This window comes from Somniosus microcephalus, chromosome 15, assembly GCF_052327205.1.
Source record: "Somniosus microcephalus isolate GS21.2 chromosome 15, FLI_Smic_1.0, whole genome shotgun sequence".
NCBI classification, from domain to species: Eukaryota; Metazoa; Chordata; class Chondrichthyes; order Squaliformes; family Somniosidae; genus Somniosus; species Somniosus microcephalus.
The window spans coordinates 18,572,873-18,588,341 of record NC_141001.1 but is presented as its reverse complement, the minus strand read 5'-3'; the positions used below and the strand labels follow the sequence as shown (position 1 = coordinate 18,588,341).

General features: G+C 43.6%; 1 protein-coding gene across 1 annotated transcript in view; it reads left to right on the top strand.

Moving 5' to 3' along the window:
* The window catches only part of LOC147106569 (astacin-like metalloendopeptidase), a 512,506-nt gene that overhangs the window by 380,640 nt on the left and 116,397 nt on the right, over positions 1-15,469 (top strand). The window contains exon 10 of the mRNA XM_086007520.1: positions 14,094-14,212. Within this exon, the coding sequence (XP_085863646.1) occupies positions 14,094-14,212 (119 nt within the window). The remainder of the gene's footprint in view (positions 1-14,093; positions 14,213-15,469) is intronic.

Sequence of the window (15,469 nt, the reverse complement as noted above, 5' to 3'; positions counted from 1 at the left end):
AATTCCAGAGGTTCACCACTCTCTGGGTGAAGAAATTCCTCACATCAGTCCGAAATGGCTTACCCCTTATCCTTAGACTGTGACCTCTGGTACTGAACTCACCCGCCATCGGGAACATCCTGCCTGCATCTAGTCTGTCTAGTCCTGTTAGAGTTTTATAAGCTTCAATGAGATCCCCTCTCATTCTTCTAAACTCCAGCGAATATAAGCCTTCTCGACCCTATGTCTCTTCATACATCATCCCTGCCATCCCAGGTATCAGTCTGGTGAATCTTCACTGCACTCCTTCCATGGCAAGAACATCCTTCTCAGATAAGGCGATCAAAACAGCACAGAATACACAAGGTGTGGTCTCACCAATGCCCTGTAAAACTGCAGCAAGACATCCTTGCTCCTGTACTCGAATCCTCTCGCTATCAAGGCTATCATTTGCCTTCTTAACCACCTGCTGCACCTGCATGCTTACCTTCAGCGACTGGTGCACAAGGACACCAGGTGTCATTGCACCTCCACTTTTCCCAATCTAATGCCGTTCAGATAATAATCTGCCTTCCTGTTTTTGCCACAAAGTGGATAACCTCACATTTATCCACATTATACTGCATCTGCCATGCATTTGCCCACTCACCCAACCTGTCCAAATCATGCTGGAGTTTCTTTGCATCCTCCTCACAGCACACTCGCCCACCGAGCTTTGTGTCATCTGTAAACTTGGAGATATTACATCTAGATCCCTCGTCCAAATCATATATATATATATTGTGAATAGCTGGGGTCCTAGCACCAATCCCTGCGGTACCCCGTTAGTCACTGCCTGCCACTCGGAAAAAGACCCGTTTATTCCAACACTTTGCTTCCTGTCTGCCAAGCAGTTCTCTAGCCAAGTCAGTAACTTACCCCCAATCCCATGTGCCTTAACTTTGCACGCTAATCTCCTATGTGGGACCTTATCGAAAGCCTTCTGAAAGTCCAAATACACCACATCCACTGGTTCTCCCTTATCAATTCTACCAGTTACATACTCAAAAAATTCCAGTAGATTTGTCAAGCATGATTTACCTTTTGTAAATCCATGTTGACTTTGTCTGATCCTGTCACTGTTTTCCAAGTGCTCTGCTATTACATCTTTTATAACAGACTCTAGCATTTTCCCCACTACCGATGTCAGGCTTACCGGTCTATCATTCCTCGTTTTCTCTCTATCACCTTTTTTTAATAGTGGGGTTACATTAGCTACCCTCCAATCCATGGAACTGTTCCAGAGTCTATAGAATTTTGGAAGATGATCAGCAATGCATCTACTATTTCTAGGGCCACTTCCTTAACTACCCTGGGATGCAGATTATCAAGCCTTAGGGATTTATCGGCCTTCAATCCTGTCAATTTCCCTAACACCATTTCCCTACAAATACTGATTTCATTCAGTTCCTCCTCATTTGACCCTATGTTCCCCGACATCTCTGGGAGGTTATTTGTGTCCTCCTTTGTGAAGACAGAACCAAAGTATGTATTTAATTGGTCAGCCATTTCTTTGTTCCCCATTATAAATTCCCCTGATTCTGACTGCAAGGGACCTATGCTCGACTTCACTAATCTTTTTCTCTTCACATATCTATAGAAGCTTTTACAGTCAGTTTTTATGCTCCCTGCAAGCTTACTCTCAGACTCTATTTCCCCCCTCTTAATTAATCCCTTTGTCCTCCTTTGCTGAATCCTAAACTGCTCCCAATCCTCAGGTTTTCTGCTTTTTCTGGCCAATATTTATGTCTGCTCCTTGGATCTTATGCTAACCCTAATTTCCCTTGTTAGCCACGGTTGAGCCACCTTTCCTGTTTTATTTTTATGCCAGACAGGGATGAACAAATTCTGTAGTTCATCCATGCGAACTTTAAATGTTTGCCATTGCCTATCCACTGTCAACCCTTTAAGTAACGTTCCCCATCCATCCTAGCCAACTCGTGCCTCATACCATCGTAGTTTCCTTTATTTAAATTCAGGACCCTAGTCTCTGTGTCAACTACATCAGTTTCCATCTTAATGAAGAATTCTATCATATTTTGATTGCTCTTCCCCAAGGGACTTCGCACAACAAGATTGCTAATTAATCCTTTCTCATTACATAATACCCAGTCTATGATGGTCTGATCTCCAGTTGGTTCCTCGACATATTGGTCCAGGAAACCATCCGTATATGCTCTAGGAATTCTTCCTCCACAGTATTGTTACTAATTTGGTTAGCCCAATCTATATGTAGATTAAAGTCACCCATGATAACTGCTGTGCCCTTATTGCACGCGTCTCTAATTTCCTGTTTAATGCCATCCCCAACCTCACCACTACTGTTTGGGGGTCTGTATACAACTCCCATTATCTGCCCCTTGGTATTTCTCAGTTCTACCCATACAGATTCCACATCATCAGAGCTAATATCCTTCCTTACTATTGTGTTAATCACCTCTTTAAGCAGTAATGCTACCCCACCTCCTTTTCCTTTTTGCCTGTCCTTCCTGAATATTGAATACCCCTGGATGTTGAGTTCCCAGCCTTGGTCGCCCTGGAGCCATGTCTCCGTAATCCCAATTATATCGTATCCGTTTACATTTATTTGCACAGCTTATTCATCCACCTTATTACAAATGCTCCTTTCATTAAGACACAAAGCCTTCAGGCTTGCTTTTTAACACTCTTAGTCCTTTTAGAATTATTTTTAACTGTGGCCCTGTTTGAATTAGATCCTTGATTTCTCTGCCTTCCAGTTTTGCTTTTCTCCTTCCTATCTTTTGCTTCTATCCTTGTTTGCCTTTTCTCTGTCTCCCTGCACAGGTTCCCAACCTCGAGCCATTTTATTTTAAACCCTCCACAACAGCAATAGCACACACTCCCCCTAGGACATTGGTCCCGATCCTGCCCAGGTGCAAAACATCCAATTTGTAGTGGTCCCACCTCCCCCAGAACCGGTCCCAATGTCCCAGGAATTTGAATCCCTCCCCCTTGCACCATTCCTCTAGCCATGTGTTCATCTGAAATATCTTGCTATTTCTACACTGACTAGCACGTGGCACTGGTAGCAATCCTGAGATTACTACCTTTGAGGTCCTATTTTTGAATTTATCTCCTAACTCCCTATATTCTGCTTTTAGGACCTCATCCCATTTTTTACCTATATTGTTGGTACCTATATGCATCATGACAACTGGCTTTTCACCCTCCCCCTCCAGAATGCCCTGAAGCCGCTCCGAGTCATCCTTGACCCTTGCACCAGGGAGGCAACATACCATCCTGGAGTCTCATTTGTGGCCGCAGAAATGCCTGTCTATTCCCCTTACAATAGAATCCCCTATCAGTATAGCTCTCCCGCTCTTTTTCTTCCCGTCCTGTGCAGCAGAGCCACCCACAGTGCCATGAACTTGGCTGCTGCTGCCTTCCCCCGATAAGCCATCTTCCCCAGCAATATCCAAAGCGGTATATCTGTTTGAGAGGGAGATGTCCACAGGGGACTCCTGCACTACCTGCCTGTGCCTGCTACTTTGCCTGATGGTCACCCATTCCCTTCCTGCCTGTGCAGCCTTTACCTGTGGTGTGACCAACTCACTAAACATGCTGTCCACGACGTCCTCAGCTTTGCAGATGCTCCAGTGCATATCCTTTTGCAGCTCCAGTGCCGCAATGCAGTCTGCCAGTAGCTGCATCTGGATACACTTCCCGCACACATGGTCGTCAGGGACACAGGAAGTGTCCCTGATTTCCCACATAGCGCAGGAGGAGCATGCCACGGGGCTGAGCTGTGCTGCCATGACTTATCCTTTAATTAACTTAAATTAAATTACATCAAATCAAAGACCACTAATTAATCTACAATTAAATGATATTAATTACTCAAGGGCCCTTGTTTACTAGCACTCCCCACTACACAACAGAGACCTTAGAAACTATAAACCACAAATTAAGACCATCTAAACTTATACACTATTAACCTTAACTGTCAAACTACTGAGTAGTCACCTGGCCGTACTCACCCAATCAGCTGCTCCCTCTTGCCTGCATCACTTTTTGAATCGTGACATGGCTCTGGAACACCGCCGCTGGTCTGTGAGATTGGTAAGCCTATGAAAAAACCCATGAAACTGAGTATAAATACTCACCGGCTGCTCTCGACACTGGGCCTCTGGAGCTGTTCCGTTGGGATTCACTTGAACCATGCTGGGACCAGTGTCCTGGCAAATCGAATAAGTAGGGCTGTAGATAGGGCTTTATACTAAATAGCTGGGGGGAGGGGTCAAGTGAGGAGAAATTTAGAAAGTTAAAGAGAAAGGACAAGGCAATAGTGCAGGGTAGCGATAGGGATAATGATAACCAAAGTCTGACAGGAAGGGACTGAACATTAAAGGTACAAACATAAGTCTGCACCAGCAAATAGGGAAAAATGGTCAAAAGACCACATTAAAGGCTCTTTATCTGAATGCACACAGCATTCGTAACAAGATAGATGAATTGATGGTACAAATAGAAATACAGGAAACTCTCGATTTATCGGCACCTAAATAACCGGAAATCTCTGTTAACCGGCAAAATTCAGGAGTAGGTTCAGGTAAGTTTTACTTAATATTAGTGGCCGTTCCTGGATCTGTGGCTTTGTAACCGGGGTCCCTGCACCTGTTGCTAAGCAACAGGGACGCTTGGATCTTGTGGCCGGGGTTCCTGCACCTGTTGCTAAGCAACAGGGACGCTTGTATCTTGTGGCTGGGGTTCCTGCACCTGTTGCTAAGCAACAGGGTCGCTTAGATCTTGTGGCTGGGGTTCCTGCACCTGTTGCTAAGCAACAGGGAAGCCTGGATTTGTTGCTGTGTATGGAGCTCTCGTACCTTTTACTATACCTCTCTGTAATCCGGACTTTCTGATAAACCGGCACCATGCCGGTCCCGTTGGTGCCGGATAAAAAAGAGTTTCCTGTAAATGGGTATGATCTGATAGCCATTACAGATTCGTGGCTGCAAGGTGACCAAAGTTGGGAACTGAATATTCAGGGGTATATAACATTTGCGAAGGATAGGCAGAAAGGAAAAGGAGGTGGGGTAGCTCAGTTAATAAAGGATGAGATCAGTACAGCAGTGAGAAATGATATTAGCTCAGAAGATCAAGATGAGGAATCATTTTGGGTGGAGATAAGAAATAGTAAGGGAAAGAAGTCACTGGTGGGAGTATTCTATAGGCCCCCGAACAGTAGCTACACAGTAGGACAGAGTATAAATCAAAAAATAATGGGAGCTTGTAAGAAAGGTACTGCAATAATCATGGGCGATTTTAATATTCATATAAATTGGACAAATCAAATTGGCAAAGGTAGCTTTGAGGACGAGTCCATAGAGTGTATTTGGGATGGTTTCTTAGAAGAATACTTTGTGGAACCAACCAGGGAACAGTTTATTTTAGCTCTGGTAAAGTGTAATGAGGCAGGATTAATTAATGATCTCATAGTAAAGGATCCTCTAGGGAAGAGTAACCATAGCATGGTAGAATTTCACATTCAGTTTGAGGGTGAGAAACTTGCATCTGAAACTAATCTCTTAAACTTAAATAAATTTCTTAATGAATACTTTGCATCTGTTTTCACAAAGGAGAGGGGCGAAGCAGACATTGCTATCAGGGGGAGGAGTGTGAAATAATAGATGAAATAAACATAGTGAAAGAGGAAGTATTAAGGAGTTTAGCAGCTTTAAAAATGGATAAATCCCCAGGCCTGGATGAAATGTATCCCAGGCTGTTAAGCGAAGCAAAAGAGGAAATGGCCTCAGGTGTGGTACTGGAGGACTGCTAATGTGGTACCCTTATTTAAAAAGGGAGAAAAGGATAGACTGAATAATTACAGGCCAGTCAGCCTAACCTCGGTGGTGGGAAAATTATTGGAAAGAATTCTGAAGGACAGGACAAATCTTCATTTAGAAAGACACAGATTAATCAAGGATAGTCAGCACGGATTTGTTAAGGGAAGGTCGTGTCTGACAAACTTGATTACATTTTTTCAGGAGGTAACAAGGAGGGTAGATGAGGGTAGTATGTTTGATGTAGTGTATATGGAGTTTAGCAAGGCTTTTGATAAGGTTCCACATGGCAGACTGGTCACAAAGTTAAAAGCCCATGGGATCCAAGGCAAAGTGTCAAGATGGATTCAAAACTGGCTCAGAGACAGGAAGCAGAGGGTAATGGTTGATGGGTGTATTTGTGACTGGAAGGCTGTTTCCAGTGGGGTTCTGCAGGGCTCAGCACTAGGTTCCTTGCTTTTTGTGGTATATATCAATGATCTTGACTTGACTTGAATATAGGGAGTATGATTAAGAAGTTTGGAGATGATACTAAAATCGGCTGTGTGGTTGACACTGAAAAAGGAAGCTGTAGACTGCAGGAAGATCTCAATAAATTGGTCAGGTGGGCAGAACAGTGGCAAATGGAATTCAATCTGGAGAAGTGAGGTAATGCATTTGGGGAGGGTTAACAAGGAAAGGGAATACACATTAAATGGTACGACACTGAGTAGTGTAGAGGAACAAGGGGACCTTGAAGTGCATGTCCACAGATCCCTGAAGGTAGCAGACCAAGTAGATAAGGGGGTTAAGAAGGCATATGGAATGCTTGTCTTTATTAACCGTGGCATAGAATAGAAGAGTAGGGGGGTTATGCTTCAACTGTATAAAACACTACTTAGGCCTCAGCTAGAGTACTGCGTGCAGTTCTGGTCACCACATTACAGGAAAGATGTGATTGCACTAGAGAGGGTACGGAGAAGAGTTACAAGGATGTTGCCAGGAGTAGAGAATCTTAGCTCTGAGGAAAGACTGGATAGGCTGGGTCTGTTTTCCTTGGAACAGAGGAGGCTGAGTGGAGACCTTATGAGGGGCATAGATAAAGTGGATACAGAGGACCTATTTCCCATAGCAGAGGGGTCAAAAACCAGGGGGCACAGATTTAAAGTAATTGGGGGAAGGTTTAGAGGGGAAATTTCTACACCCAGAGGGTTGTGGGGGACTCGAACTCACTGCCTGAAAGGGTGGTAGAGGCAGGAACCCTTACCACATTTAAAAAGTACTTGGATGTGCACTTGGGATGCTCTAACCTGCAGGGCTACGGACCAAGAGCTGGGAAGTGGGATTAGGCTGGATAGCTCTTTGTTGGCCGGCGCGGACACGATGGGCCGAAATGGCCTCCTTCCGTGCTGTAACTTTCTATGATTCTAAAGGCAATTACAAATGTATGAAGATAGAGTTGGCTAAAGCGGACTGGGAAAATAAATTAAAGTGTAAGACGGTAGATAAGCAGTGGCAGACATTTAAGGAGATATTTCATAACTCTCAGCAAAGGTATATTCCAGTGTGAAGGAAGGACTACGAGAAGGATGAACCATCGTGGCTAACTAAGGAAGTCACGGATGGTATCAAATTGAAGGAAAAGGCATACAATGTTGCGAAGATTAGTGGTAGGCCAGAGGATTGGGAAATTTGTCCATGTAGTGAAGGTACTCCCACAGGGCTGTTAGGGAGGGAGGTCCAGGATTTTGACCCAGTGACGATGAAGAAACGGCGATATACTTCCAAATCAGGATGGTGTGTGACTTGGAGGGGAATTTGGAGGAGGTGGTGTTCCCATGCGCCTACTGCCCTTGTCCTTCTATGTGGTAGAGGTCACAGGTTTGGGAGGTGCTACCGAAGGAGTCTTGGCGAGTTGCTGCAGTGCATATTGTAGATGGTACACACTGCAGTCAAGATACGACAGTGGTGGAGGGAGTGAATGTTTAAGGTGGTGGATGGGGTGCTAATCAAGCAGGCTGCTTTGTCCTGAATGGTGTCGAGCTTCTTGAGTGTTGTTGGAGCTGCACTCATCCAGGCAAGTGGAGAGTATTCCATCACACTCCTGCCTTGTGCCTTGTAGATGGTGGAAAGGCTTTGGAGAGTCAGGAGGTGAGACACAGGCCACACCTCACCTCTGGAATTCAGCTCCTTTGTGCATGTTTGGACTTAGGCTGTAATGAGGTCTGGAGCCGAGTGGTCTTGGCGGAACCCAAACTGGGCATTAGTGAGCAGGTTATTGGTGAGTAAGTGCCACTTGATAGCACTGTCGCCGATACCTTCCATCACTATGCTGATGATTGAGAGTAGACTGATCGGGCAGTAATTGACTGGATTGGATTTGTCCTGCCAGTTGTGGAGCACATGTGTTCAGCGCGACAGCCGGATGTTGCTGCGCGCTCAACCATTTCTTGATATCACATGGAGTGAATCGAATTGGCTAAAGCACTGGCTTCTGTGATGGGGGGGACCTCAGGAGGAGGATATGGATCATCCACTTGGCACATCTGGCTGAAGATTGTTGCAAATGCCTTGTCATTTGCACTCACGTTCTGGGCTCCACCATCATTGAAGATGGGGATATTCATGAAGCCTCTTCCTCCCATTAGTTGTTTAATGGTCCACCACCATTAATGACTAGATGTGGCAGGTTTGCAGAGCTTTGATCTGATCCGTTGATTGTGGGATCGCTTAGTTCTGTCTATAGCATGCTGCTTCTGCTTTTTAGCATGCATGTAGTCCTGTGTTGCAGCTTCCCCAGGTTGGCACCTCATTTTTAGGTATGCCTGGTGCTGTTCCTGGCATGCTCTTCTACACTCCTTATTGAACCAGGGTTGGTCACCTGGCTTGATGGCAATGGTAGAGTGAGGGATATGCTGGGCCATGAGGTTACAGATTGTGGTGGTATACAATTATGTTGCTGCTGATGGCCCACAGCAACTCATGGATGCCCAGTTTTGAGCTGCTAGATCTGTTCTGAATCTGCCCCATTTAGCATGGTGGTAGTGCCACACAGACTGATGAAGTATATCCTCAGTGTGAAAACGGGACTTCATCTCCAGAATGACTGTACAGTGGTCACTGCTACCAATGATGTCATGGACAGATACATCTGTGGTAGATTGATGAGGATGAGGTCAAGTAGGTTTTGTCTCGTGTTGGTTTCTCACCACCTGTCGTGGGCCCAGACTGTTCTTCAGGATTCTGCCAGCTCGGTCAGTAGTGGTGCTACCAAGCCACTCTTGGTAATGGACATTGCAGTCCCCCACCCAGAGTACATTCTGTGCCCTTGCTACTCTCAATGCTTCTTCCAAGTGGTGTTCAACATGGAGGAATACTGATTCATCAGCTGAGGGAGGGCGGTAGGTGGTAATCAGCAGGAGGTTTCTTTGCTCATGCTTGACTGGAAGCCATGGGACTTCATGGGTTCCGGAGTCAATGTTGAGGACTCCCAGGGCCACTCCTTCCTGACTGTATACCACTGTGCCTCCACCCCGGTGGGTCTGTCTTGACGGTGGGACATAAGGTGGATGAATTAGCTGCACAAATAGAGGTAATCAAATATGATTTGATTGGGATTACGGAAACATGGCTCCAGGGTGGCCAAGGCTGGGAACTCAACATCCAGGGGTATTCAATATTCAGGAAAGATAGGCAAAAAGGAAAGGGAGGTGGGTAGCATTGCTGGTTAAAGAAGGGATTAACACAATAGTAAGGAAGGATATTAGCTCTGATGATGTGGAATCTGTATGGGTAGAACTGAGAAATACCAAGGGGCAGAAAACGCTCGTGGGAGTGGTATATAGACCTCCAAACAGTAATGCGGAGGTTGGGGATGGCATTAAAAGGAAAATTAGAGAAGCGTGCAATAAGGGCACAGCAGTCATCATGGGTGACTTTAATCTACATATAGATTGGGCTAACCAAATTAGTAACAATACTGTGGAGGAGGAATTCCTGGAGTGTATACGGGATGGTTTCCTGGACCAATATGTCAAGGAACCAACCAGAGATCAGGCCATCTTAGACTGGGTATTATGTAATGAGAAAGAATTAATCAGCAATCTTGTACGAGGCTCTTTGGGTCGGAGCGAACATAATATGATAGAATTCTTCATTAAGATGGAGAATGAAGTAGTTGACTCAAACACTAGGGTCCTGAATTTAAATAAAGGAAACGATGATGGTCTGAGGCGCGAGTTGGGTAGGATTGATTGGGGAATGTCACTGAAAGGGTTGACGGTGGATAGACAATGGCAAGCATTCAAAGACTGCATGGATGAACTACAGAAATTGTTCATCCCAGTATGGCATAAAAATAAAACAAAAAAGGTGACTCAACCGTGGCTAACAAGGGAAATTAGAGATAGCATAAGATCCAAGGAGAGGACATATAAATTGGCCAGAAAAAGCAGTAAACCTGAGGATTGGGAGCAGTTTAGCATTCAACAAAAGAGGACAAAGGGATTAATTAAGAAAGGGAAAATAGATTATGAGAGTAAGCTTGCAGGGAACATAAAAACTGACTATAAAACTTTTATAGATATGTGAAGAGAAAAAGATTGATGAAGTCAAACATAGGTCCCTTGCAGTCAGAATCAGGGGAATTTATAATGGGTAACAAAGAAATGGCAGACCAATTAAATACATATTTTGGTTCTGTCTTCACAAAGGAGGACACAAATAACCTGCCAGAGATGTCGGGGAACAAATCTTGAAATGGCTACATTGGAAATAAAGTTTACTGGCATCATTTTCTATCCTCGATGCTTCTTGAGAGATATCTGAGCCAGGCAATTCCAGTACAAATATATGAAAATGCTGGGTATAACTGAATTGAAAATGCTTTACAGTATAGCACACTAAAAAAGGTGACCTTACTTAAGTGAAAATGTAGGAAGTCACACAACACCAGGTTATAGTCCAACAGCTTTATTTGAAATCACAAGCTTTCAGAGCACTGCTCCTTCATCAGATGAAGTGAAGAGAAGCATACAGGCACAGCATATATAGTCAGAGAAAACTGCAAGATGATTACAGGTAATCTTTCTAACTGCCCTTTATCACACCAAAATGTTACACATACGCCACTTGCTGAAGAAAAAATACCAGATGGACAAATTTATCAGTTTCACATAATCTGCATTACTACAATAACCACTTAAAGCATATACCATTACAATAACCACTTATGGCATATATTCAACAATGCAAGTAAATAAGGTCCCTATTTATTGAACATGACTTACATTATGCTAGAAATTTCTCCTGCCTGCCTTTTTCTATTTTCCAATGATGGAAAATTTTGACAAAGTGGATATCTCTGTTTGCTGTGAGGTTGGATTTTAACCTCATAAGATGGTCCAGATGGGTAACTTCCAGTCTGTTGCAAGACTTGGTTTTGATCTGATTATTAAACTGAAGCCACGCTCGCAATCAGCACTGGAGGCTTGAAAGGTGCCACATATATCAACAAACCCAGCCAAGTCTGTAAACTGCTTTTCTTTCAGGGTGTAAATTACCATGTCGGCAAATGTACCAATTGCACCTGCTTTCATTTTTTCCACAACAATAAATTTATACTTACATTTTCTGTGCTGCAATCAAATTTGGCAGAAACCTGTGCTTCGATATTGAATGCAGATCACTCTTGTAGCTCATTCTCCAGAAAAGCGAGCATCTAAATGTTCACGCAGTTCTGTAATGAAACAGAGAATACCTGTTATATCGGCGATATTGGCGAGAGATGCTATTTGTTGTTTCACTTTCTCACAACCGTTAGTTTTTTCTCTGAGCTACTGGGTGCGCATTTTTTCAATTTTGGCCACTGCATAGCGATAGGCTTCAATGACTCCGAGACTACTTCTTTGAAAAATGTGGCACAGTTCAGACAATTCCTGCAAAACATCATCTAGCACAGTGCAATATGATACTTCAGATCTGTAAGCTTTATGAGACAGTACTTCGCTACAGGATAATTATTATCATTGGCTTCCAACGTGCAGTAGTCGTAGTTTCTCAGAAGGGCATGTACAGCAAATTTACGTGATAACCAGCGCACTTCATTCAAAGGCCTGAATGATAGTACATCAACTTCCAAAACACTGGCTAACTCCTCAAACTTAGCTTTCTTAAAAGATGATCTAAATATTGCATATACAGTTTATACAGTTAAGTGTTTCTACTTCTTTCATTATTGGTACATGTTTCCAAGCATCATCAATTCCCAGATCTTCTCTATGGCCAACACAGTGTTCTAGTAAGTGTGGTACGCACTCTCTAAGCTGGGCAGCTACGCCGTTATACCTACCTAGCATGACAAGATGCGCCATCTGAAATCCTCATCACCATTCTCTGTAGATCCAGATTGTAATCCATGTAGAATTGCTTGACAGCATCTGCAATATTCCAAGCATTATATGCAGTTAACTAGATAATGCCAGCAAACACAGTCTTGTGGCTGACATTGTTCTGGTCTTGAAACCTGATATACAGAATTAGCATTTTATGTACAGCAATGTCGATGCTCTTGTCGACTATCAGCGCATAAACACGGAAATTGTGTACAGATGCCATTACCTCATTTGGATTACAGCATTAATAGACTGACAAATTCAAAGGCATAGTTCTTGCTTCTCCAGCTAGTAGAAAGATTAACATATTTTGCTACGTGATCATTAATTTTCTGCACCTATAACATGGATGCATTTATTTTTATAGCAAGGAGCAAATTGTTAATCAGAATTTTTTTTTTAGCCGGATTTGCTCACTGACGTTTCCCCATTTCAACACGCTTCTGTCAATTTTCAGCAGACTGCAAATAAATGCTGAATTCCAATTAAATGTTTCCAGTTGTGTAAAGTTTTAACTGCATTCACATGAGTTTTTTGAACTAAGTGGCATTTCAGATAGTCCAGTTTCCATTCAGTCCATTCTCCATTAACTTTGGCTTCAGAATATAAATTACACACAACCCCGGCATGCACCGGTCTCCCGGTTTCAGAAGGCCCCTACCAGAAATATTGGTTGTTTTGTTTTTTACAATTTCCAAAAACAATCCTCTTTAAATGTTGAACAGCACTTTTTCCGAGCCTGGGCTCCTGCCTTTGCTTGGACATGATATTAGGCGAAAACGTTATTATCAACAGTTATCAACTGATGAGGTTGTGAGCGGCCTGTTTATTTCAATGTGCGGTACATTCCAGATTGCTGCGCAGCCGCACATGCACAGATCTTAGAGGGAACATTGACCATGACTAGATACTTTTTACCCCCACACCACAGCCACGTAATATCTTGGGTGAGGCAAGAAAAAGCAAGGGCCAAAAAGTGGGAAAAATACTCTGGAAAATTCCTCTTCGGCCCCCTTGAAACCAGTTCAGGAGATCACATTGACCATTAACTGTTAACTGTTAATCCACTTACCTTCTATATGATATGACCTCTGCCGCACAAGTTGACAACACATTCCAGATGCTTACTGCTCTCTGGGAAAAGAAGAACTGCCTAACATCTAGCTTATTCCTACTTTTTTAGTTTAATCCATCAATAGGCACACAATACAGCCCTTTCCTTATTTTATATACCTCTATCAGTTGGCTCTAAGTCTATGCTGCTCTAAAGTAAATGGGTCCAGCTCTTTAAGCTTATATGAGTAACTAACATTCTTTAAGCTGGGAATCAATCTAGTAACTCACCTCTGAACCTTTCCCAAGGCCACCATATCATCTACCATTTGAGGGGACCAAAACTTGGCGCAATACTCCAGATGCAATCTAGCCTATGTCCGATAGGATCAGGGGGGCGTATTTGCAGCCAGGGCAGCGATATTTAAAGGGGAGGTGCCAGGCGGCTATTTTTCTTGCGGGCCGCCTGCCAGCACCTGCTCCCTCTACCCTCCGTCAGCCCGGCACTCCTCTTGAGTGCCGGGCTCTTTTGCCGGCACCCTGCTCCCTGGTGGCCCAGCAGGGCCCTGGTTTGCGTTAAGCAAAGCCCCTCCCCTTTATTAAGGGGAAGGAGGCCTGCAGTACCGCAGTGCGACGTGCCGGCACGCGTGGTGCTGTGGCACATAGCGCTGTTATATTGAACTGGAGAGCCCCAAGAGGGAGGGGGAGCGCTTCCAGTAGCGCCCCGCCTTCTGCTTGGGGCGCTACCATTCAATTTTGGGCGCAGGAGCACTAACTCTTTCAGGACGCTAAAATCCAATTTTTCCCGCATGGTGTCATAATTGCCCTTTTTAAATTTCATTTTTTTCAGATGTATGTGGAAACATGCTGATAGCCAAATCTGGAAAAGTCACCTCTCCAAATTTCCCAGGACTTTATCCTAACAATGCTGACTGCAAGTGGATAATTAGGGCACATTCTAAATTCAAGGTATGTAAAAGCTCAACAGCAATGTCAACACAATACAAAGTGGCAGTCAGAAGTGGCATTCATTGTTAAGGGAACTAAAGAAAGATGCAGAGGAAATATTCCCAGAGATCTTCAAGAATCCTTTCTGTGTACGTGTCTGTGCTTGTCACAATGATTGCTATCAGTACTGGGAAATGGAACTTTCCTTTTACATTTGCACTAAATTTCTCTATTAATCCTTTTCAGATTGGATATATAATCAACTAGATGCAAAGTAAAGCTTCCATTGCACCAGGAGTTCCCAAATGGCAGAACACAGTCCAATGTTGGACCATGAAGCTCCTTTACCCCAGATAACATTGTAGGGTGAAGCGAAAGGTGATGCATAAATTGGCCCTTTAAAAGAGAGTATTTACAGCTCTCATTGCATTTCTGCTTCATTTCCAATGTTTTTACTGAGATATTTTTGAGATTCTAGAAGATCAGGAAAGAGACAGAATGTAAGGAGAATTATATGTAAAAGGGATTGGAGGACAGTGACAGCAGCTGGAAGAGATCATTGGAGAAAAAAAACACAAGTTAATCTTAAAGCACAAAGAGCATTCAGAGAGGCCAACATGGAGAGAAGGGGAGAATACAGAGACGGAATGAGATTAACAGAGAATGAAACAGAGAGAAAAGGGGAAAAGACATATACAGCTCCTCCAGGCTGAACAAGAACAGTTGCAACCTACCCCGGTCTGCCCCCCACCTTCCCTCCCGTGAGACCCTCCAAAAATCCCCTCTCCACTACTTACTTGGAAGCCGCTGGGCGGTAGCCGACAGCCACTCTGCACCCTCCGCCCGCCTGTTCAGGGTGGTGAAATTTAAATGAAAAGCATAATATAAAACTAGTCATTTAACTAGCTGTCCGCTGTCTATTTAAATTACTGCAAAGTCCTGCGGTCCTAGATGCCCAATCTATATGAATGAAATGATGAAAGAGTGAACTTCCGGCATTACAAATGGCAAACTGTGGGCATCAAAATGATGTAGTAGCTGCAACATGAATATATTAGGAACATAGGAACAAGAGTAGACCATTCAGCCCCTCGAGCCTGTTCTACCATATTAAAATGAAGATCCTACCTAATTTCTCCTGCTAAACCACTGAACAAAATTGCCTATTGAGCATATTATAATTATCAATTACGCCCATTTATGGATGTGACTGACAGGAAAATCTAAGTTATAACCTGCAAGATAGAGACCAGTAAGTTTAACATAATTTGTGGGCAA